General features: G+C 42.5%; 1 protein-coding gene across 4 annotated transcripts in view; it reads right to left on the bottom strand.

Annotated features, from left to right (window-relative positions):
• ICE2 (interactor of little elongation complex ELL subunit 2) overlaps positions 1-22,051 on the bottom strand; it is a 29,486-nt gene extending 7,435 nt beyond the window's left edge. Inside the window, exons 1-12 of one of the 4 annotated variants that reach the window (XR_014519190.1) lie at positions 21,906-22,051; positions 17,653-17,757; positions 15,516-15,783; positions 14,627-14,746; positions 13,454-13,588; positions 12,319-12,441; positions 11,107-11,266; positions 9,780-9,949; positions 6,978-8,109; positions 6,562-6,725; positions 3,719-3,848; positions 51-135 (exon numbers count right to left, since the gene is read on the bottom strand). Coding sequence is in view for 3 of the 4 variants with exons in the window: in XM_083475653.1 (XP_083331779.1) it covers positions 51-135; positions 3,719-3,848; positions 6,562-6,725; positions 6,978-8,109; positions 9,780-9,949; positions 11,107-11,266; positions 12,319-12,441; positions 13,454-13,588; positions 14,627-14,746; positions 15,516-15,783; positions 17,653-17,757; positions 21,906-21,934 (2,621 nt within the window). In the remaining variant the exon portion in view is untranslated. Of the gene's footprint in view, positions 1-50; positions 136-3,718; positions 3,849-6,561; positions 6,726-6,977; positions 8,110-9,779; positions 9,950-11,106; positions 11,267-12,318; positions 12,442-13,453; positions 13,589-14,626; positions 14,747-15,515; positions 15,784-17,652; positions 17,758-21,492; positions 21,743-21,905 lie in introns of those variants that run through there. The other 3 variants (XM_083475653.1, XM_083475654.1, XM_083475655.1) reach the window with 3 other exon arrangements.
• Between the last annotated feature and the right edge of the window lie 2,086 nt (positions 22,052-24,137).

Here is a 24,137-nt window from a genome sequence, read left to right as displayed (position 1 = left end):
TCATTAACAAATACCTTGTAAATTTTTTACATTATAGGAAGCTCACTCACTTAAATGCGCCAAATCTTTTTTTCAACCCTTCTGCAGGCAGTTGCTCAAGCAGAAACAACTTTGAAGTCAAGGCATCAACATGACCTGAAGAAAAGAAAAAATACCAAACCGTTTCACAATGAAAAATGAGGAACTGCACAACAAAGATGAAGGAAATTCTCAAGTAATGGAGGAGAGACCAGCATTTTCATGACACAAACACAACTTCAATAAAACAAAACTAAGAACTATAAAGAGAGACCAGGTAAAACAAACCCCAAAATCCTGATGGCTACCATCCTATTGTACTTACCCAGGAGTGAGTTCTACTGAACCCCCTAAAACAGCAATCATTCTAGTCTCAGGCAGCCTTAAATGCCATTGGTCACCACTGGGCCACATATAGGAGCTGGTGGCTAGTAATGTACTGGTTTCTTTTTTTAAAACTAACAAACAAAAACATCCACTGACCACCCTCTAAATTGTTCAGCTATCAATGTGTATTGCTTGCTCTAAACCTGTTTAAATCTTTAACAAGGAAAAATGCATTGTTAGTAGGCTTTTCTGGATTTTTCTGTGTACAGAATCAAACATTTGCTTTTTGAAGTGCAGAAGTCTGTGAACAATTAATAAACTTGAACTGAAAGTTTCTTTCTGCAACTAATTTCTTTGATTCATCTCTGTACACAGAGATGGGGAGAGTATTTAAACACTTACTTGTTTGAATGTTCTGTCACTTACTAACTAATGCAGTCTTGAATCTGTATTGTGCTTTGTTTGAATTTCAGTTCAGCCATTAAATGTGGAGCACCTTTCTAGCCACTGCATGTGCTTTGCCAAAAGCGCTCTGAAGTTAGGTAAACTTTACATAGACATTGTATTCGACATACTGCTATCAACTCCAAGCAAATGTCAATTTCCTGACAGCAAGATTATCAGTCATACTTCATGGCTGGTTACACAAGAAAGGGAGATTATTAAGAGGTGGGGGTTTGTTTGTTTTTTGGTTGGCTTGCTTTTAAACTTTATCCCTCTAACCAAGAAATCCTTATGAGCCAGAGGGAGAGAGAGGCTGGGCATCCTCAGTCTGCATATTTTAACAGTAACTCAACTACCTTCAAAGAAGCATTTATTTATTTATTATTTCCAGGTATGTGTGGTTTTTTTCTTGCCTTGCCCTACACTCAAAAAACCCACTAAGCGGCTTATAAAATGATGAAATGCAATATCATTAAAAAGTAGAAAAAGCCATCTGCTCATACTTGTGAAACTGATTTAGTCCAGCTCTTAAAAATCACAAGGGTAGACAAATTAAAACTATGCTGTGCTGCTGGAATGGGGACCTGGGATATGTTTCCATTTTGCTGATTTCCAGAGCTGGTAAACTTGCTAACTCAGGGTGCTCAGTTTTGAACAGATTTCTTTATTCCAAGGCAAATGATATCATAGTAGCAACTGCTCTGCACAACTAAAGATAAGTCCTGGATGGTTAAATCCAGTCGAATTCAACTATGGGGTGCGGTGCTACTCTCCACCAGCCAGTAATGGAGCAACAAAAAGTCTCTCACCCAGCCCTGTATGGTTGTTAGCAGTGCAATGAAGGGTCATGGACAGATAGCAGGGAGTAAGTCTATTTAGGAAGGGCACTGACTATCAAGAATCTGCCTTCAACACTCCAAATAATGTTGCTTATGGTCATGATGACCCTTTGGATATTTCCAACTCTACAATTCTTTGATTCTATGAAAGGACCAATAATCCAAAACACTCAGATTCCTATTCTCTAGGCATACTTCTGCTAAGTACAGGCCTGATTTTATTTTTCTTCTTACAAGTTGTGTAATACGTTACTTGAGAATAGCCTTCTGGGATCAGTTGTTTCCAACAGCAAGCAGCCAGATATCTCTGAACATTCACAAGCAGCACATGAAGGCAATGACTTTGTTCTGTTTAGCAGAGACAGGCTGCTTCTCAAAAGGGATGCTCCTTTTAGCTATCACAGCTAATAGACTGATGTTCCCTGGGGTTTTTCTAATCCCTTTAAAAGGCCTTGTATGCATGGGGCTGTAGCGGATCCCACCGCTAACCACCAATTAATATGTAGCAGATTCATCCTGCTCCCAATTAAATATAGCGGACCCACCTCACACTATGCCAATTAAATGAATGTCTGCAATTTACCACAGGCTATCATGTGTGAGAGAAACTGCGATTCAAGGAGTCTCAGGCAGGAGTTAACCAAACAAGAGAAGTTTTATTTACAAAGAAGAAGAAGAAGTTGGTGAAACAAAGTTGGGTCAGGAGATGCGTTCTTTCAGGTAGAAGTTAACTTATTACTTAAGCTAAATATGATTACAGTGGTGCCCCGCAAGACAAATGCCTCGCAAGACGAAAAACTCGCTAGACAAAAGGGTTTTGCGGTTTTTGAGCTGCTTCGCAAGACAAATTTCTCTATGGGCTTGCTTCGCAAGACGAAAACGTCTTGTGTTTTTTGCAAGTTTGTTTCCTTTTTCTTAACACCGTTAATACAGTTGCGACTTGACTTCGAGGAGCCTTTTTTGATTTTTGATTGATTTTTGAAGCTTTTCCAAAACTTTTCCGACACTGTGCTTCGCAAGACGAAAAATTCGCTAGACGAAAAAACTCGCGGAACGAATTAATTTCGTCTTGCGAGGCACCACTGTATGTTACAGGTTAAACACAGTAGTACAGGCACATCTTCTCTTAAACTCCCTCTACTCAAAATCAGCCGTTACACTTCAGTTTCTGTTACTCCTTTCTAGGTCCTTATGCTTAGGTCCAGCAGATGCTTCAGGTCAATGTTTTTAACACAGTTTATTAATTTGGTTCAAGAGCAAAGGGGTCCTTTTTGTCAGTTAACTAGTAATCCCACTCCTGAGGTATTCAGATTAGTATAACAGACCCAGGGGATCACTTCACCCCTTGTTACTGGCTTGGGGTTCTTCTTTTCCTAGAAGAACTCTCCCCTCCTGGCTGGAATGAGACCCAGGTAGTCTGTATTCCCACAGCTTCTCCCTCTCCCTGCTCAAGCTCAGCCCTCTGTATACCCTCCCAAGACACTCCACATGGTCTTCCTATCTTAAACTACGAGGCTCTTTCCTCTTGCTAGAGTTAGTCTCCTCAGTGTAGATGTTCAACTCAAATCAGAACCAGCTCTCCCTCAGTCAAATCCTATCCTAACCCCCACCTCCCAAACTACACCCTATCTCTGTCCCTATCTCCAATCTCTTTCCCTTCTCTATCCTTATCCAACTCTATCCCTCAGAAACAGCTCCTTTTGTTCTCCCTCCCAAAGTGCTGGCTCCACCCCCCACTTGACTGGCTGTCTTGGTAGCCAATCAGAGAAGCTCCAGCCCCCTGGTGGAATTCTAAGGGACTGCATCCCCAAACTCTGGCCCAACTCTGATGTCCATCAAAAGTGCAATTGCTACATCTTTGTGGCCATGAATTTCCTATGCATGCCACAGGACTTAATTACATATTGGAACATTCAGCATAATTTTTCCATTGAGAAATTATTCCCAGTTGGTCCATTTTTTTTTAAAAAAATGGTTATGTGAAGAATTTTGCAGAAAGAAAATGACAGGAAGTTACGATCCCCTTAGTGCAGGATCAGAAAATATTAACCCAGAACGAATCAACTTATGTTCAGCAGGACTAAACTTACCAACTGTAAATGTACTTCTTGAATGTAACAAACTCTCTGTCCACAGACGACATACTTCACCTTCAGTTAATGCTTCCACTCCATAGAAGGCTTGATATTCTAGCTTTGGCAATACGTAAACTGGAAAGTACTGCAAAACCGGAGGGGAGGGGGTGTTTTCACTTGGTTAACATATTTTTAGTCTATATACTTCATAAATAACCAGAATCTGATTCACTGCCAGTGCCAGACTGGACTCATCTGGGACCAGGCCTGGGGTTCACGAAGTCTTCCCTTAATCTGAAAACTATTTTGAGATGCAAAGTAGCAAAGGAAGTAACTTCTGGGTGATTATCTTTTTTGTGAAGGTTCTACAATATGCACACCAGCGTAGCAACTCCCGCTGGCGCCTGGGGCAAGGGGGCATGTGTGCACCCCCACACACACCATGGAGGGCATCCAAGTGTGTTGCCCGAGTGAATGCATCCCTCCTGGGAGGGAAGCAGCTGGCGTGCGCCAGCCCAGCACTGTAGGAAAAAACATTGTGGGGTGCACCGCTGGGAGGGCGCCCAGGACTTGGGAGGAACACCTTCAGGCCGGCACTTACACGCCTCTCCCGGGTGCCCATTCCAGGTGCCCTTCCAGCAGTGCGCCCCATGCTGCTTTTTCTGGCAGCACTGCGCCCGCTTGTGACCAGGAGGGATGCAGCAGCTGGAGCGCCCGGCAGGCTGTGCACCACCCACGTCCCACCCCGCACTGAGTTTTCAGGCAGCGCTGGTTTCACCTGCTTGAGGGCACCCTGCAGCCCATGACACCCTGCCCCACTTCCTCTGCTATGCAACTTTTCGATACATGCATTGTGAGGATATAAATGTGGAAAACTTACGAGAGCTCAGAGTCTGCCTCCCTTCAGCTCTGTAGCATCATGGTAAATTTAAAAAGTACACAGTGGTTCTCACCCTTTTGTATTCTCTTAAGAGCACCACAGCAGTAATTGTCACTGCTGGAATAAACAGTCTTGAGGTCACAACCACACCGTGGTTTCAATTTTGCGTAGATGCATATTTGTAATGGCTCTATATGTCATCATTGATACAGTGCATTCTACTCACATTGGGAACGTTTGTTATGGATAGCTACAATCTAAAGATACTGATTATATGACCTGACTTCATTGTACTTAACAACATTTGCACCCATGTGAATGGAATGCACGGGGCATTCTGAAAATCCAGAAGTGCAATGCTGCCACCTTTAGGAAGTTCAAGGACAAAAAGAGGCCTAAGATATTCTGAGGCAACTCCCCACAAACTAATTTTATAAGCATCATTTGTGTTACTTATCTTCTGCAGAGTAGCAATAACATTTCCCCAAACGTATGCCTCTCCAATTCTTAAGAGGATAAACCCTGCCCCTTACATTTCACTGTATGGCATTGGCAGTAGAATGTTACTACATAGCAGAAAGGAACAAAACAGTAGGGATTTTTGAAATGGAGAACTTTTATTTTCTTTGCAGTACATAAATTCTGTCAGTGCAAGTACTTTGTATGGATATAGTATTATAACCATAATACTAGCTTGAGCCATCAACCCTAGATTGGATTCTGTGGAGGCAATAGGTCCATAGATCAGAAGCAGAGCACAGTGCTCCTGGTTCAGTCCCTGGCAACTCCAGTTAAAAGGAACTCAGGCAGCAGGGCTGGAAAATTCCTATTCCTATTCTGGCTGGTAGTCTAGCACCTGTCCTTTGAATGAACTGAAGTGTGAGGAAAGGTGGCCTCACCTATAATGGGTTGCAATCATCCAAACATCAAACAACTTTCCAGGATGTGGACAACAGTGGCCAGGCCCTTTCTGTCGAGGAACAACCTTAGCTGGGGAATGGTGCTTCGTACTACAGGTGCCACTGAGGCATCTGTAGCAAGGCATGGATCTAACACAGTGCTTCTCAAGCTTGGGTCTCCAGCTGTTGTTGGACTACAACTCCCATCATCCCTAGCTGACAGGACCAGTGGTCAGGGATGATGGGAGCTGTAGTCCAACAATAGCTGGAGACCCAAGCTTGAGAAGCACTTACCTAACAGCACCCTCAAGCAACAAAGCTGATTGTTTATGGAGAAATGGAACCCCAACCATGTTGTTCACACATCCCAAGCTGCAGTGGAGGAGCCTCCAATCATCCTGGGAGGCTCCTCGTCTTTCTGCTTAGCTGGCACAACAACAGAAGCAGCAACAAATTTATGTGCTTAGCTTACATGATCAAACAAAGTGTCAGGAAAAGTATCATAAGTAGTTTTTCCCCTAACTTCCTTCCGCCATAGAACTATAGGACTCTTTTAATAAAAGGAGTCTTGGAAGACAATGAACTACACAGATGCTGCACACAAGGAGCTGGTGGAAAGGGGTAGTGGGGAAAGCAGCAACACAGGGAGTCCTCATCTCCCCATTCTCTGCTTTGGTGAAGAAAGTGGGACTTGCAGCTGCTGCCAGCACTCCAGCACAGCATGCAGGTCAGCCCCCCAGAGTGGGGAGAGGCTCAGAGGGAGCTGCAGCTAAAGCAAGAGGATGCTGTCGAGTGGGAGCTGGAGCTAAGCCACTAACTCAGTTAATTAAGGAGAAGACCCGTAATCTCAGGGTTGTGGGTTCAAGCCCCAAGTTGGGCAAAAGAGTCCTGCATTTCAGGGGGCTGGACTGAATGACCCTTCTGGTCTCTTCAAACTCAATTCTATGATTCCACCTTCTCAAAGTGGACCAAGCTCTGGCTGCTGACCAAGGAGGTGGCAAGTGAAATGGCTCAAAGAGAAAATCGCATTCTTTTACATGTCTGGAAAAACACAAGATCCATTTAACACTAAAGCTTACCCTTTTGACTTTTGCTTTCTTGTTGGATGGCCTCTGCTCTACTTTCTGCACAGGGCAGCGCACCAGTAGCTGCAGGTCGCCAAGGCTGAACAGCTTGTAGATAAGATTGCCCTGTTGAGGAGGTTCATATTCCAAACAATCTTCAGCTGCATCCCAAACCATGTCTTCCCAAAAGAGAGAGGAAAAAGACAGTTGGTCGATATCTCATCACATTCACTAGGCTGCGCCCATTTAAAAGGTGTGTTTTCTGCCCTGCAACATGTAAGGATGCCGTATGACTAATGGGTACATTGGATTCAACCTCAAAGAGGAAAGTGCTGACGGTTGGCCAGGATGTCCCAGAAGTTGTTGCACACCACCTGGATTCTGGTAGTGCTTTGCCCAATCATTCTTAGCACAGCCACCAAAAAACTCACCTTTTTGAGATCCCTGAAAATATGATGTCCAGGTAACCTTCGGTAAGTTACTGGTATCCACAGTGGTACTTTGCTTGGGCTCCATAGCAGAAGGTACTTTTGATGGTGGATACCCCTGGCTTGGTGCAGGGCTTCTTTCAGAATTCATCTGCGGCTGATCTTGTCGGTGTGGAGAAGGTGGCTTGAGAAGTTCAGCTTGCATTTTCAAAATCTGCCCAACAGGATCAAATTCTTTAGACATCTGTTCACAATCTTTTTTGGACACAGCCATTTCTTGAACTGGAATCCTTGAAGGATCTGCCAGTTTTCCTAACAGGGCTTGTTTCGAGCGAGGAGACTCAGGAGTAACTGCTTCAGGGCCTCGGTCAGAAGCAACCACACCCGATTCACAGTCAGTGCCATTTTTATGTCCTGTGTCAATTATCAAAGATTCCTCATCTGTGTCACTGCAGCAGGAGAGAATGGATGAGTTATCATCTTTGGCTGCATAAGCCAAACCTCCTTCCTTGAAGTTATTTTTATCTGAAGTTAATAAGGTATTCTTGTCCAGAGTTTCATCTTTGACGTAAACAACTCTTTTGCCATCTGGTTCAATTTCCATCGAATTGAACCCTTTAACTGATGAAATTGCTTCACAGTCCAAACCCAAGACACCACCACTTAATGCTGGAGTCCTATTAAAATCCTGTTCTGTGCTTAATTCTAGCCTCCGTTCAGGGCCTTTGCTCCTTCCTTCTCCAACATCACTGTTTACCTCCCACACTGACTCTTTCTCCATTTTCAGGTGCTTTGATAAGATTTTTGACATATATTCATGTTTCACAGGAGTGCTCTCTGGTGTAGAAGGCTTTGTTGTCAATGTGACATTGGTATGAATGTCTAGGCTGATGGAGTCAGATGTTTGCGAGCTTGTGCCACTGTTCATGTTCAACACTGGTACTTTTTCCATTTTCACATGCTCTGATGATATACTGGCAGGTTTTGCAGGAATGTTATCCAGTTTAGAAGCATTTGAATGCTTAGATACAGAACCAAACGTCTCTAGTTCTGTCACATCAGTGCCAAAGTCTAGATCCACAGAGTCAGGTACCTGAAGCCGTCTACCTTGGCATGCTTCAAGTGGTGCTCCCAGCTAAAGAAGGAAAACAAAAAAAATTACATAGAGAGCCACTCTTAACAGTGAACAAAATGATCTGCTTAACAGTTAATATATGAAGCCTATTCAATATTTCTGCATTGAATGTTTCAGGGGTCAGGCTCACACACAACAATTTCAATCTAAAAAACCGTGGTTTATCAGACCAATAATTTGTATTGTGCTCATCTTTTTCCACCTACTACTCTCTCTTGTCATAATGGAAAACATTCAGAAATTGTTAACAACAGGTCCGAACTGGGAAACTGTGGCTTAATCTCAGACTACAAACCAGGACTGGATCCGGGCTTGCACTCAATATAATAAACCACAATTTCCTTGTTTGGACATAATGGAAACTGTAGTTGAATTAAAGCACAGTAAGAGAAGGAAGTGAGCACATCATATGTTCTGACAAATTGTGGTTTGTTAGATTGTGATTGTTACATCTGATACAAGGAAACAAGGGAAATGGAAGTGTTTAGAAGGTATACACTGGAATGGGGAAAATATTTCAAAACCCAGTTCATCGGTGATGAAAACATGTTCTTGTAGAAGGATTTGCAAATTAGCTACTGTTCGAATTTTGCCTCATTTTCTGTTATTAAGGCACAGTAATGGAAATAGTGACATTTAAGAGCCAGTGCTGTACTCAACACCGTGGTGTACATGGACTGTGAAGAGCTGTGTTCATAAAATCATGAAGCTCCCTGGGTAACCTACACTCAGCCTAATCTACCTCACAGGTTTGTTTTGCAGATAAAACTGGATAAATAGTACACTGCCCTGTGCTCCCTGGAGAGAGAAGGGGGAACTAATGTCACAAGTACATACACGCCCACCCTAAATGCCAACATTTGTTATCAAGAAAAGCCACATTTTATTGTCAGAATACAGGTTTGGGGAAACCTGTATCCACTGCATAGTACAGAGTGTGGTGTAATGGCTGAGAATGTTGGGCTGGGAACAAGGAGACACTGGATGGAGCTCACTAGTTGACCATGGACCAGTTACTATCTCTCAGCCTAAACTACCTCACAGGGGGTAGTTGTAAAAAAATGGGAAAGTTTCATTTATTTATTTTTACCAGAAGGTAATTTCTCCAGGTAAATTTTGGAAAGATTCCTGTCTATAACCCTGGAGTGCTTCTGCCACTCTCTGCTGGCTTAGACGGAACAATGGTCTGACTCAGAATAAGGCAGCTTCCTGTGTGTTTATCTGGCAGTCATGCAGAACAAAGATAGAAAATCCTTGTATACAGGGGGGCAAACTGAGGCAGGTTGAAAGTTAAAGATCTGCAGAGACCCAGCCCACCCAGGTACTCAGCATGACAAGGGGCACCTTCATTCTGCATGGTGAAATGCTCTGTACCGATGGAAAACAAAGGTGAAGCACTCTGGAAAAGACTTTGGTAAAGCTGGATCAAGAAGAGCTGGATGAAGATGAGCGCTTGCACTTTTAAGAAATGTATCCATGCAACCCTTGATGACTTGAAACTTCCCCCACCCCAAAATATAAAGGGAGGTTAGCAAGAACAGATATTCTGTAGCAGATTTCTATGCAGGATCAGGGAACACAAGATATCCAGTACCATCTCGTAAGTTGCACGAAAGTTAAATTCTCCCTCGTGCTCAATAAAACTAAATAAGCATAAAAATGGAACTCACAAGTCCTTCAGGTGGGTTGTCTAGTATCGCAACATGTGCCAAAATGCTTGATTTTTTAGTCATGTGGAAATCTGCCAGAAATTCATGATACAAATGGTTCTTTTCTCTCACTGTCATCTCTTTCTTTGGGAGAGGGGGATCAATATAGGCAACTTTGACTGGTCTGAAACCTTTAAAGAAAAAAAAGTGTATGTTCACTTTCCAGTAGCACAATCGTTATTTTTTGGACACCTACCTACAAATTAACTTCCTGTTTTCCTTTTAATTAAAGGAAGTTGTGAGAAGATGCATTAATCAGTAGAGAAATAAAAGTGACTTCCTCCCAGTAACTTTAATGGGGCACCCATCAAGATGGACAGGGAATAATAATGATGATGATGATGAAGATAATTTATTATTATTATTATTATTATTATTATTATTATTATTATTATTATTATTATTATTATTATTATTATTATTCCGGGTTTCTTATTCTGCTTTTCACAAACCTTTTCCTTTCACAAACCACTGCATTTCAGCTGTCCTTACAGTAAAAAAAACACAAAAACTTGCTGAGTGGTTGGAGGAGAACCAGTATACCAAATCAGTTCCTTGTTTCCTCTCCTGCATAACTGCAAATAATTATGTAGCAATAGAATCAATGGTCATAATCAACTTGGGAGAACAATTTAGTGGGGGTGGGAAAAAGTAGCAGGAAAATATCACCAGAAATCATTATTAGTTGTGCTCCATGTCTCTGGACACTGTTACTGTTCTAAGTAGTAAGAAGGATGCAATATATCTGTGCATCTCTCTCTATAAACTTTACGATTTTGCTTTACCTATTTTTCCTATTCTTCATTATTTCCTGATGTTTGTTAACAAATTTGCTAAGTCTTGTTTTTGCTGCAACATAGTGAAACACCTCTGGATATAACTGACCTTTTTCCCACTACAAGAAATCTCTCCCTCCCCCTTCATTTCCCTTATAATTCCAAGAGATTAACAGCAAAACCCTTAAACATGTCCAATGCAATCCTAGACATGTCTACTTAGAAGGAAGTCTCAATTAGTTCAACTAGTTCAACCCAGCTAGGTATGTGGGTGCAGTTCAAAATTCACCAGCATCTTCAAAGGGCTAGCAGGAAATGTTGTCAGGGCAATAATATTCTAATTTGATATCTGCTATATGTATGAAAACACACAATTTATAATATATATAATATATTATATAATATATATAATATATAATATATAATATATACACCAGAAAATAAGCACCAGCCCTTTGGTTCAAAATATATTTCTGTGTGTGTGTATATATATATAAATAACATGCACATACCTTCATTAGAGATGATTTTCACAGAAACCGGAAGTTCCCACTGTTCACTGTAACTCATACCATTATTGTTCAACAATGTAAATAATGACTCACTCGTCAGCACTACCTGAGGACCATATTTCAATACAAGTTTTTCAGCATTTGGATCTGTACTAACATCCTTTTTGAAAACAAAATGAGAAAACAAAGTGTAAATCAGAGTGAGAGCAATATGACATTCCACTATTAGACATGTACTGAAAGTACTTGATCCAGCAGGGGAAAATATTATGGGGGAAAATCATTTGATTTGGGGACAGGGGAGAAAGAGGAGCCAAATTTCTAAAGCAGGGATCAATATATTTATTAATACTGCAGATATATTTTCATGGATTCAAACACTAATGATTTTAAAGATGGAAACAGCTTCCTTGCATGCATGATTAGATGCCCTAATAACTCTTGGAAGAATTCTTCAGCTGCAGTGCACTTTTAGGTGGTGCATAAAACCACAATGAAAATAGAGCAAAATGCTGAAGGCTTTTTCAGAACAAAAGCTCACTCACTCAGTGTTCAACTTCAGGTCCCCATATGTTGCTGGACTATTGGATAAGGTGGCTAGGGATGCGGAGAGTTGTAGTCCAACAACATCTGGGGAACCAAGGTTGAAGAACACTGATTAATGTGGACATCTGGTTCTGAATGTACTGTTCCTCTAGCAAAAAGCCTTGTGTGCCCACCAAAGGATCACTTCCAGCTTAGTGGAAGATCACTACACAAGAAAACTGATTCTCAAACCCAAGAGTGTAAGCCTCTGCAGAGGTTCTTGTAAAAAAAACTGCTTGCAGTGCACTGGATTTTACATGTTACACACCACATCTTGTTTATTAACTGAGTTTCTCACAGTGTAATGCGACCCCCAACATGTTGTGGTTGCTCCACTGAAAGCTTTCAACTAGCACTTGTACAACCATTCACACAACTGCACAAACACATTTTCTTTCTCTGTTCCTTCAGTTCTTTGGATCCAATACCAAATTAAAACTGGTATATGTCTACCTTCCATTAAACTGTATCAGACAAAAGTCATTTCTGATTAGGTGATGTGATGTACATTTTGACGGAAAATAATCACTAGGAATAGTTTGTTAAGAACAGCTGGTTCACAACTGCCACCCAAACTGAGGTGTTTGTGTGGTCATAGTTCTTGCTGATAGCATCTCATTTACTTACATTGTGAAGTGCTGAAGCTCTCTGCTCTGGAGTTGCAATGTCCACTTTATTTTTATGGTTATCAGGTAACTGTATTGGTGCAGGCAGTTTTGGAAAGTATCGCTTAACAAGGCTCACCTTTCCCTAGAATGAAAAAAGAATGAAAAAAGAGAACCAACACTTTTGGCTCGGCTTCCAAATGAACAGAAAACTTCAGTACAGTCGTACCCTTGGCGTCAGGTGGAAGGGCAGTTGTGTTATACGGAACCTCCAAAGATCTTGCAAAGCAGTTCCTCCTCTGGCGAGCAGGAAAGCCCCACCTCCAGTGGAGAGGAGGTGCAGGGACCAGGAGATGCTAGGGAGAGCCTCAACACCGAGCCTGAGCAAACTGGAGAGGAAGAAAGTACCCCTTTGCCAGCGCCAATTCTGCACAGTAGGTTTTGGTGCAGGGAGGGGGGAAGAACGTTGGGGGTCACGCGACTGTTATGCTGGGGGAGGTTCAAGGACCGACCACTCCCAGATTCTGCTAGCGATTGAGCCAGACATGAACTTATGACACTCTTCACTGTAAATAGTTTCCAGAATAAAGCCTGGAAAAGACAGGTTGGAGTCTTGCCTGTTTGCTCTCAAGCAACCACAGCAAGAGGGGGAAGACGCCCCATGCCCCTTCACAAGCCTGACTCATCTCTGCCTCTTGGCCTCTCACTCTCCTGTTCAGCTCTGTCTCTGATTCTGGACTTCTCCCTGCCACAGACTCTCCCCCCTCACCAAGCTCTGTTACCTCTTCAGTTTCTGACATCTCCTCCTCTCAGTCTTCTCCCTCTGACCATTCATTGTCGCGCCACCACCAATCCCCAGGCTCTGAGACTTCTTCCCTTAGGGGTTCCCCAACTTGTTCCTCCCACTGTTCCTCTGTGTTCAACCAGTCCCTGACACTTGAGTTCAGTGCCAGAACTGTCATGTGAAGTGCCCTGCCAGTCTTCACTCAGTGGCAGAGAACATGTGAAAGTCTCAGGTTTAGTCCCTGGCATCACCAGGAAGGGCCGGAAAAGATCCCTGCCTGAAACTCTAGAGCACCAGCAACAGCCAGTGTAGACGATGCTGAGTTAGAGGTAGCCTTGGTATAAAGCATTTTCCTCCAGAAAGTACAACTTACCAAAGCAAGAAGGCATTTTTCCAATTTAAATGTCAGTTCTGTGCAGAACTTTCCTCCCATGATGCTGGTAACTTCTTGTAGGTTATAGAATTCAGGATAGTTCGTCACATAACCAATACGAGATGCTAAAAATTTCTTGGAAGGTAAAAAAAAATACGGTTGTAAAAGTGTGCTTTCTATAACGGTGTCTCAGAAATAATGTACAGCTAAATTACAATGGAGTTTCAGTTCTGAAATACAAGCAACTTATAACTTACACAAGAGCCTCCCAGAGACCAGTAGGAAATCCTGAGAGCTTAAAAGCTCTCTTCTGGGGGTGCGGGGAAGACCCACCCGGTGTGCTGCTTCCGGAAGGTAAGAGTGTGTTTGTGTGTGGCATTTGAGTACTTTTCCATGTATAAGACTCCCCCATGTATAATTGGGGACTCAATTTTAAGAAAATGGGGGGAGATGGCTCAGAGTTGTTGAGCTTTTTTGCGGGGAGGAAATGCCGGCATCCACTAATCCATCCATCGCCCACTTGCAGCAGCAACAGTCGATCACCAACAGACCCTTCCCGAGCCGAAAATCACTTAACTTGACTGAGAAAATGTGTCAGGTGACAATCGCGCATGTCCCAGAACAGCAGCTGCCAACTGAGGCAGTGCCAGCCAATCCACAGCAGTCCTTGCTGCAGAAACCAAACACCAACCCAATTAGAGGAGAAGCAGCCAGCCCAAAGCAGCCCTTCTAGCAGCCAACAATCAGCCACTAAATCTCTTGCTTGCGGCTGCAGCTCCTGCTTGCGGCTGCAGCCAATCACCCCCCCCCCCACATCCACTATCCATATATAAGATGAGGCACACTTTTGAACATTATTTGAGAGTAAAAAAACCCTCTAGTATTATACACGGAAAAGTATGGTAAATACATTTTTGCATATACATGCCATCCCTGAAACATAACCTCTGCATGAGATGCAAGTTTTTTCTATTGCATTTATTACTGGCAGATGTACACAACTTAAATATTTGTTGCTGTTTTGAAATTAGGGTATGTGTTCCCTAAGAATATATATATTTTAACATCTTACACATAGCGTCTCTCACCTAATAAAACCTCGTTTCCTATGTAGTTTTCAAACTATGTTTTTAAAGGTCAGAAAGCAGCAAAGCAACCTTTTACAGCTATTACCTTGGTGTAAAGCAAGGCCTCCTCTGAGATGTTATCATAATCTTTAGAGCAACTTCTGGCAGCATTCTGAGCAAACTTCAAGAACTCGCCAACTTCTCTGCTTACAAATTCTTTCATTTGCTAAAAAACAAACATAACCTACATCATACAGCATCTTTTATGGGGGAAAGGGACAGATCTACAAGGCAAACTACTTTACACAAAACTTTTCACAAAGCAGCCATAGCTTGGCTGCAGAAAAAACATTTTGCACCTAGTAAGGTAAAGGTAAAGGTACCCCTGACCATTAGGTCCAGTCGTGGCCGACTCTGGGGTTGCAGCACTCATCTCGTTTTATTAGCCGAGGGAGACAGTGTACAGCTTCCAGGTCATGTGGCCAGCATGACTAAGCTGCTTCTGGCGAACCAGAGCAGCGCACGGAAACGCCGTTTACCTTCCTGCCGGAGCAGTACCTATTTATCTACTTGCACTTTGACGTGCTTTTGAACTGCTAGGTTGGCAGGAGCAGGGACTGAGCAACGGGAGATCACTCTGTTGGGGGGATTCGAACCACCGAGCTTCCGATCAGCAAGTCCTAGGCTCTGTGGTTTAAGCTACAACGCCACCCGCGTCCCTTTTTTCACCTAGTAGGTAGAGGTATATCCCTAGCAGCTCCAGCGAAAAAGGATCTGTGGAGAAGAACTTGGAGAGAGCTACTGCCAGGGAGAGTATTGCACTATAAGAACAAGGCAGCTTCCTAAGTTTATAGAACTACACACAGTAGGCTTCATGTGCCTGTACTTCAATCAGACACAACACTACTGTTTCCATGAAAGGCTACCTAGTAACACTTGTTCATCTTATTAGCAAATCATGTCACTTTTATGGGAGATAGAGATGGAACCCTTACCAGATATTGTAAATGATCTTTCTGCTCAGATGGATCGATCAGGCTGGGATCAGCATTTAAGTATGCAGACAACAGAAATAAGTATCTCCTCTGTTGTTTCTCTGTCAAACTAGAAAAGTAAGGATAGGGGACTCTAGGCTCTTGAAAAGATGCAATTTCTGCTGCAGATTGGAATGCCACTGCAGCTGGTTTTACTGCAGGCTGCCCGCTAGAAGACTTGTTTTCTTTTGTTACATCGTTTGATATGCCTGCATTGCCTTCTGTGTGCCTGAAACAAATACAGACAATTTTTTTAAAATGTAGGCAAAAGCCTACAAGACCAACAGCCTTAATTCTCATTCAACAGGGAGCATAATTCATATTGCTACCACAACATTTTTAATACCTAACTTTCTAACAAAAATTCATAACTAGTTTTGTCAAACCATCATGACTACTTTGAAGAAACCCCACCAGCTTGGTCAATGGCCAAGATCCAAGAAACCACTTAAATCCTGCATATGTTTACTCAGAAACAAGTCCCACTGTGTTCTTTCATTGTAAGTAAGAGGCTCATGTGAGCTCATTTTTTGACTATTTTTCAAGTATCCCCCCTCCCACCTTGTCAGCTGCATAAGTAATATGTCAGACGGCATATGGAGTGGTTTTATGAGAAAAACAAACATAAAGGCCCCTTGGGCTCATGAAATTTGATTTATGGCACTATGGATCCAGGCCAGTTTATGTTATATAAATGCTACCCCACATCACACAGGTCCTCAAACGGTGCTATCAATTATACGGATGATACTCAAAACACTCTAATGGGTGATGGCTGGCTTACCTCTTAATTATTTAACATATAAGCATGCTCAGTAATAAGCACATTTTGGATTAACTAAACTGAGTGTTAACTGCTGATCTAGTGAAAAAGAAAGACTTGATTTACACACCAGGAAAATGTCTCAACAGTATCATGTCTACAGCTCTTAATAATACTACACAGCTGTCTCTCAGAATGAGAGAACATGTCCATCCTTGTGGCACGAACTGGCAAATTTAATTAAGCTGCTACACCAACAAGATGCTGACTCAGATGTGCCTGATGTAGGAATGTCAAGTGATTCTAGCAGCTTAAATTAGCTACATTTGACGAGGAGTGGGACGGCAGCCCATCAGGATTATTTCACGGCGTGCTGCTGTCAAGGCCTTCAGCAGAATGCAAGCCTAAATCACTTTGACAGCCCCCTTTCACCTACATCGCCAGCCTGTTCTTTATTTAGACTGACCCTTTTGTCAGCAGACTCCCTTCTTCCTCAGATCACAGCTTCTATGAGGAGAGAAGGGATGCATCTCAGGTGCGAATCCACACATTCTTGGGGGCACTGTTCTTCCATCAGCAGCCTTTGTCTCTCCATGTCCTTAATGGTGGCATCATGGAATACAGATAGAGCCACATTCCTGTATTCATGGAGGTGACTATCTGTTTATATGTTCTAGCAACTACATTCTCCTCACTTACTCCTCCTCCCCAAGTTCTGTCCTAAACTGTTGAAGCCACAACCACAGCCTCCCTTAGATGCAGTTAAGGAAAGCGCTCTCTCTCTCTTCCCCCTCCCCAAGTTAACTCCTGAGACGAAGGGGGAGATACTGGTCCCATTTTCTCTTCACAAGCTAGGTCCCAGGTTCAGGATTCTTGCTATCATTCCCTTTCCAAAGGAAATCCTCTCTCTCCCTGCTGCTTTGTACAGGCTTTTCCCTGAAAAGCAACTAATTAATAACATGAGGACACAGTGGAATGAACTTCTAAGTTAACATGCACTGAATGTAATGTAAAGCTGCAATCACATATGCTTATTTGAAAATAAGTCCTAATGCAGTGGTTCCCAAACTCACCACCCCTCTGCACGCCTGGACACTTGAAAATGGCTGAGAGTCTTGGTAGATCACTTAAATATTTTTCTGCCTGTTGTAGCAAGTGCAATGTGACGTGCTAGATGATGTATAATTTAACTGTTTTTTCAAACACACACACACAATTTTATTATTCAAATTATTGCACAATATTAAAAAATAATATAAAATAAGCCTATGTGTTCTTTCCTAGAATGCTTGTTGCCTTCCAAACCAAAGTTAGAAAGAAAGGGTATACTGGTACCTTTTTGGTAGTAACAGTAGCTCAGAGAGAGTTGGAGTCAATGAGTATTTTTCATAAATATCTCGCGAGAAATACACATCGTGACCATTTTTAGGTGGAATATCCCTGGTTTTATGTAAGAAAAGGCAGAATAATGAATTAATAACAACAATAAAATGAACTTAACATTGACTAGATGGAGATCAGTTAACTTTTATCTTGAACACTGCTTGGGTACTAGAAACATGGTTTATAAATGCTAAGAAATCATAGTTTAAGCACAAATCACTATCCATCAGCTATTAAGTCATAACCAGGTCCCATGATGTTATTGTGTCTATTCCTAACTTCTTTGGATTAAGTATTCTAATTGAGGACAACGGTGATGGAAAGTGGGCTAAATATTCTGCAAATTTTAACAGTATTGTGGCAAATTTGCTGCAACAGACTAACCATGGAAATTGCTTAGAAACTGAAATCCAGTGGTATAAAAGGCAATGGCATAATTCTAAGTGTATCTCATGAAACAGAAGAGGGAAATCTTGCATAATAACTGTACCTGCTTATATGAATGAATGAATGAATGAATACTTTCTCAAACACTAATTTTTTCATCTTAGTTCCTCTCTTGACTCTACTGATTTGCCAACCAATAACAAAACCATTTGTGTTCATTATTTATTTAAAACTGGGGATGGTTTGTTTTACAGCTTGCACAATATAAATGGTTTAAAATGCATTCAAAAATATTTCTATCACAACAAATGAGAATCACTGAGAGACCATCTTCAACACTTGCTCCTTGTGTTGCAGATCTTTTTCCACCTGGCCTGTGAGGTCAGGTCTCTGACTGACTCCAGCTACAAAAGCTGAGGCTGCTGAACAGATTATTGGATTGGGGTATTGCTTAGAGCAGGGGTTGTCAACCTGGTCCCTGCCACCCACTAGTGGGTGCATTTCAGGATTCTAGGTGGGCGGTAGGGGGTTCTACGGCACAAGCTGAATCCTCCTTCCATCGAGCACTGGTGGGCGGTAAGCAAATTTTACCATCAAGAAAGATGCATTAGTGGGCAGAAGGTATAAAAAGGTTGACTACCCCTGGCTTAGAGGGTTTTGTGGGGGGCAGGGTTGTTGCTGTTTTTGATATTTTTTACATCTTTATTTTAGATCTTATTATGATTTCTATGGTAATTGTTTAATTTAGTTGTGTACTTTGCAATGCTTTATTGCTTATGACTACTTTTGTTATTTGTTTGTAATTATGGTTTTTTCATGTTATAAGCCACCTTAAACATGGTTTTAAAAACTATGGAAAGGCAGCAGACAAATAAAATTCTGTATAATTTATTCCAAATTATGCAAAGAATATCTGCAGAAGAAAAATGGGAGAGTGCAAAATAATCTTTATTTTAAGGATCTGATAAATTATCCTCTAACATATGCACTAAAATGGTAAATAATGTTTTTTTAAAAAGACTCCTAATGGGTTAAATACTGCACCAGTACAAACAGAAAAATAAACCATGGTTTATCATACTGCAAGGAGCCACAGTTTATCATTGAAGAAAACCCACAATTCCCCCTCTGGTGCACCAAAAAAAATTGTCTTGACATTCCATTGTTTTGGGTTGCAGCCTGTCACAGTAATCCTACACATACTTATCTAGAAGCAGCCCCCATTAACAATGCAATTTACTTCTGAGTAACTTGAGCTTACACAGAACTGCACTGGAAGGCAGCAATTCTATATGCTGAGTATATTTTATATTATTGAGAGGTATTATTTAACGTATCACCTTGTGATCTTGATCATTATTATGGGAGAACAGCACGTATAATTTCCTAATTGAGATACAGTGGACCCTCGGGTTACGTTACCTTTGGGTAACATAACTTTTGGGTTGCAAACGTGGCCAACCCAGAAGTGTATACTTCTGGGTTTCGCTGTGCGTGCATGAACATAAGCGCTCCGTGCGCATGAGTGCTCTATCGTGCTGTGCATGTGTGCAGAAGCGGCGCCTCTAGATGCAGACGTACGGACCCCCAGAACAAATTACGTTTGTATCCGGAGGGTCCACTGTAATTATAACTACATGGAAATGGGGAGGCTATGCACAGAAATAGACAGAACACCACAGTAGCTATGATGGCTCTGTTTTACATCCACTATTGGAGGAGGTATAAAAGTTCATGGGGAGCACAAGCAGGGAAGGCAGGGGCCGTCGTTCTCACCTCTCCTCCTTGAGAATTTCCCATAATAGACAACTGTCCGGCCATTGTGATCCTAGATTGCTAGACCAGGGTGACATTCACTATACAGTGGTACCTCTGGTTGCGTACTTAATTCGTCCTGGAGGTCCGTTCTTAACCTGAAGCACCACTTTAGTTAATGGGGCCTCCTGCCGCTGCACTATTTCTGTTCTCATCCTGAAGTAAAGTTCTTAACCCGAGGTACTATCTCTGGGTTAGCGAAGTCTGTAACCTGAAGCGTCTGTAACCTGAAGCATCTGTAACCTGAGGTACCACTTTATGTTTAAAGCACAAAGGTCATAGTTTCCCCCAAAGAATTCTGGGAGCTGTAGCTTGTTAAGGGGAATGAGAGCTTTTAAGGGACACCTTATTACTGTCCCATTACAACTCAGAGAATTTTAACTCTATAAGGGAAATAGGGGCTTCCAAACAACTCTCAGCACCCTTAACAAACTACAGCTCCCAGAATTCTTTGGGGGAAGCCATGACTGCTTAAAGAGGTCCCATGGTGCTTTAAAGGCACGGCTCGAATGCAGCCTAGATGGGCCTTTGGTCACCCAGCCGCCAGGCAGGTGCTTCTTACGTTCTTATACTGTGACTCTGTAATAACCATGCTATATTTAAATGTACAGTGGTGCCCCGCAAGACGAATGCCTCGCAAGACGGAAAACTCGCTAGACGAAAGAGTTTTCCGTTTTGGAGGTGCTTCGCAAAACGAATTTCCTATGGGCTTGCTTCACAAGACGACAATGTCTTGCGAGTTCCTGCTGGTTTTTTCCTCCCCCCCTTTTTCTAAGCCGCTAAGCCGCTTATCAGCTGATCCGATAAGCCGATAAGCCGCTAAAAGCCGCTAATAGCGCTAATCCGCTAATCCTTCAATGGGCTTGCTTCGCAAGACGAAAAAACCGCTAGACGAAGAGAATCACAGAACGGATTCTTTTCGTCTTGCGAGGCACCACTGTAGTTTTCTCCACCTCCTAGTTCTTTTTGTTATTATTGCTATTTCTCACGTTTATACCCCACTTTTCCAACAAGCAGCTCAGGGTGGTCTAGGTGGTTCTCCCCCTCCTCGTTTAATCCCCACAGCAATCCTGTGAGGAAGGTTAGGCTAAGAGGCCGTGACTGACTCCAGGGCCACCCAGAGAGCTTCATGGCTGAGGGGGGATTTGAACCCTGGTCTCCCGGGTCCTAGTCCAACACTGTAACCACCACACTTTTAAAATGCAACCAAATGCCTGGGGGCAGAAAGAGGCCAAAAATGGGCACCCAGAAGCTGTTAATGGTCAGCATCGGGAAAGCTTCAATGGGGAGATCCATACAGTACTGGTGGGTCGTCCCACAGTGAGTCAGGGGCTGATCCATGGTGGGCTGCAGCAGGAGCACTACCACTGTGCAAATCTATGGTAAAAGATTAAGAAATGCGTCCCCAGAGTCACGTTTGGGTCCCAAGTGAGTGCTGGGTCTGAAAAGGTTGACGATACCTGCTGCAGGTGGCCCAAGCGGGGCCACCACTGAAAAGCACGCCCCCCCCCCAATATCGTCGCTGTAAATAGCTACACTAATGTATTTACTTAAATATGGGGCACAGAAGAACATCCTGAGGGTGCATACCTGGGTGTCTGATTCACTGCAGGTAGGATAGTGCCTGTGAGGGTATGGCTGCCTACAAACCTATCTGGGAGTTAAGCCCTCCATGAAGGCAACAGGAAAACCTGCAAAGGAAGGCTGTTGCTAAAATGTTTTAAAGGGAACACAGACAGAGAGACTTTCAGGCTACATATCCCACCCGCTTGGAGGAGCGGGCTCTGCTTCCTCAACGCTGAGAGGAGAAAAGCACTCTGCACACGCTCAGAGATGCTCTTCCCTGACTGCGTCCCACAGCGTAGCAAACGACTGCAGCAAGTGAGGGTCCCCCGCCCTCTTCCCTTCGGCTCCTGAAGAAGGACCATCGTGCCCCGAATGCGGACGGCGGCGCCTGACCGAGGAGGGAAAAGGAGGGCGTGAGACCCAAGCCGCGCACTCACCAGGCGAGGAGGTTCCCGCTCGCCGCCATCTCGCGCCTTCGGCGGCCGCTTCGCCCGGCCTGGAGTTGGAGAGGGCAGCAAGGCCTGGAAGAGGCGACCGCATTCCCACAGCAGAGCCTCGGTGAGCATCGCTAAGAACCGCCCCTGCTTCGCGGTATTACCCAACCAGCGCGGCCGATCTCCCCGCGAGGCAGTCACGTGGTAGCGAATCAGCCAACCGAAGTGCGAGACGTAGAAGGAGCTTAGGATCCATTTTGGGTGTGGGCAAGCGAGTTTCTCTCAGTAGGGCCCGCCCGCCTTTTCGTCATTTTTATACCCGATATAAAGGCGGAGGGGAAATAAACGCTTCAGGAGGAGCTCGGCTGAGGGAAACGGCTTCCTTAGTATTTCTTTATCTTCAACCTTTTCCCGTTAGGCTTTACTGCCCTCCCCCAGCTTTTATGCTGGAAACTCCAATATTAAAAATAAAAACCTAAGCTGTGGAATAACGCCAGTGCTAGCGAAACAGGTGAAAAACTAAAGTATGTATGTTAATGTAAGATATTTTAATGTTTTAGAACATTTACTAAATATTTGTGGAAACTATTAATTTACACACTGTACAATAATAAACATTTGAAAATGGCCACTAATGTAAATTATGTGGCAAAAAGTTGGCAAAGTACATCCAAAGTCGTAGAAAATTAAAAAAAAGAAAAGACTAGGGCTTGGTGTTTGAATATGTGAAGTGATTATAAAAATATCATTTGTTTCATTTATTCCTCTTTTTAAATTTACGTTTATTTCTTAAATTTCTATATACTGCACCATGGGGCACTAATAACAAAGCGCTAATATAATCATAAGAACATCACATTACACATTTGGTGAAATAGCATGGCTGTTTGGAAATAGTTAACCACGATTTCCAAATTTGGATGTAATAACAGGAAACTATAATTAATTGTCTTTCTGCTCTGTTTCTTTACCCAAAGGGGAACGAAGAGGCTGTGTGCAAGTGATAGAGCAGGAGACTCTGAATCTCTGGGTTGTGGCCTTGAACCCCATGTGGGGCGAAAGATTCCTGTGTTGCAGGGGTTGGACTAGATGACCCTCGGGGTCCCTTCCAACTCTACAGTTCCATGACCTAAGTGCAAAAAGCTGGTTAATCTGTCAGTTTACAAAGTTCTCCTTAAAAATATTATTAATCTGATAGCTAACTATTCATGTTTAATATAAATATTGATAAACTGCTACACTTGTGGGCTGTACCGTTGTAGTCTCTTCAGAAGAGCAAAACTCAGCTAAAGAGCAAAGAACTTTCATTGGGTTTTAGTCAATGTTAGTCCCGGACCCACCAAGTGTCCCTATTTTTCAGGTATAGTCCCAGATTTACAGAAGCCATCCAAGTTTCTGTTTTGATCCTGGAATGTCCTGCTTTTCCTTAGAACGTCCCTATTTTCATTGTAGAAGTGTTGGCAGGGAATTATCCAACCCCTGAGCCACCTGAAGGCAACACTCTATAGGGAAGTTTTTTTAATATTTAATGTTTTATATATGTTTGAATCTGCCCGGAGTGGCTGGGGCAACCCAGTCAAATGTGTGGGGTGTAATAATAATAATAATAATAATAATTATTATTATTATTCCATAACTAACATTTCTCCAATGAATTTTTTTTTAAAAAATGAATACAACATCCCTATTTTCATTGGAGAAATGTTGGAAGGTATATATTCTGGCTCAGAGGAGACCCATTGAAATTAATGTTGAGTGGGACTAACATTGACTACAACCCTTAATATTTTGAAAATGAAGTGTATGTACAGTGGTACCTCGGGTTACATACGCTTCAGGTTACAGACTCCGCTAACCCAGAAATAGTACCTTGGGTTAAGAACTTTGCTTCAGGATGAGAACAGAAATTGTGCTCCAGTGGCACGAGGCCCCATTAGCTAAAGTGGAGCTTCAGGTTAAGAACAGTTTCAGGTTAAGAACGGATCTCCGTAACAAATTAAGTACTTAACCCGAGGTACAACTGTAGTAAAGTATGGCATAAATATATGTTTCCCTTTATATCTGAATTCATATTCTATTAATACAGGTGATCTATAACTAATTTTGTACAGAACACAAAGGATTTGGAATGGTACTGTATTAAGTGAATGTCACTAAGCCTTATGGAAATGTTCCTTTAGTAAGAGGCAATACAAAGAAGGGAAGGGGATGGCAGGAGAAAGGGAGTAGAAGGAT

The sequence above is a fragment of the Podarcis liolepis genome, assembly GCF_965112155.1.
Source record: "Podarcis liolepis genome assembly, chromosome: 14".
In the NCBI taxonomy this organism is placed as follows: Eukaryota; Metazoa; Chordata; class Lepidosauria; order Squamata; family Lacertidae; genus Podarcis; species Podarcis liolepis.
Note: the sequence above shows the minus strand (reverse complement) of the source record. Positions and strands in the feature narration are given on the sequence as shown.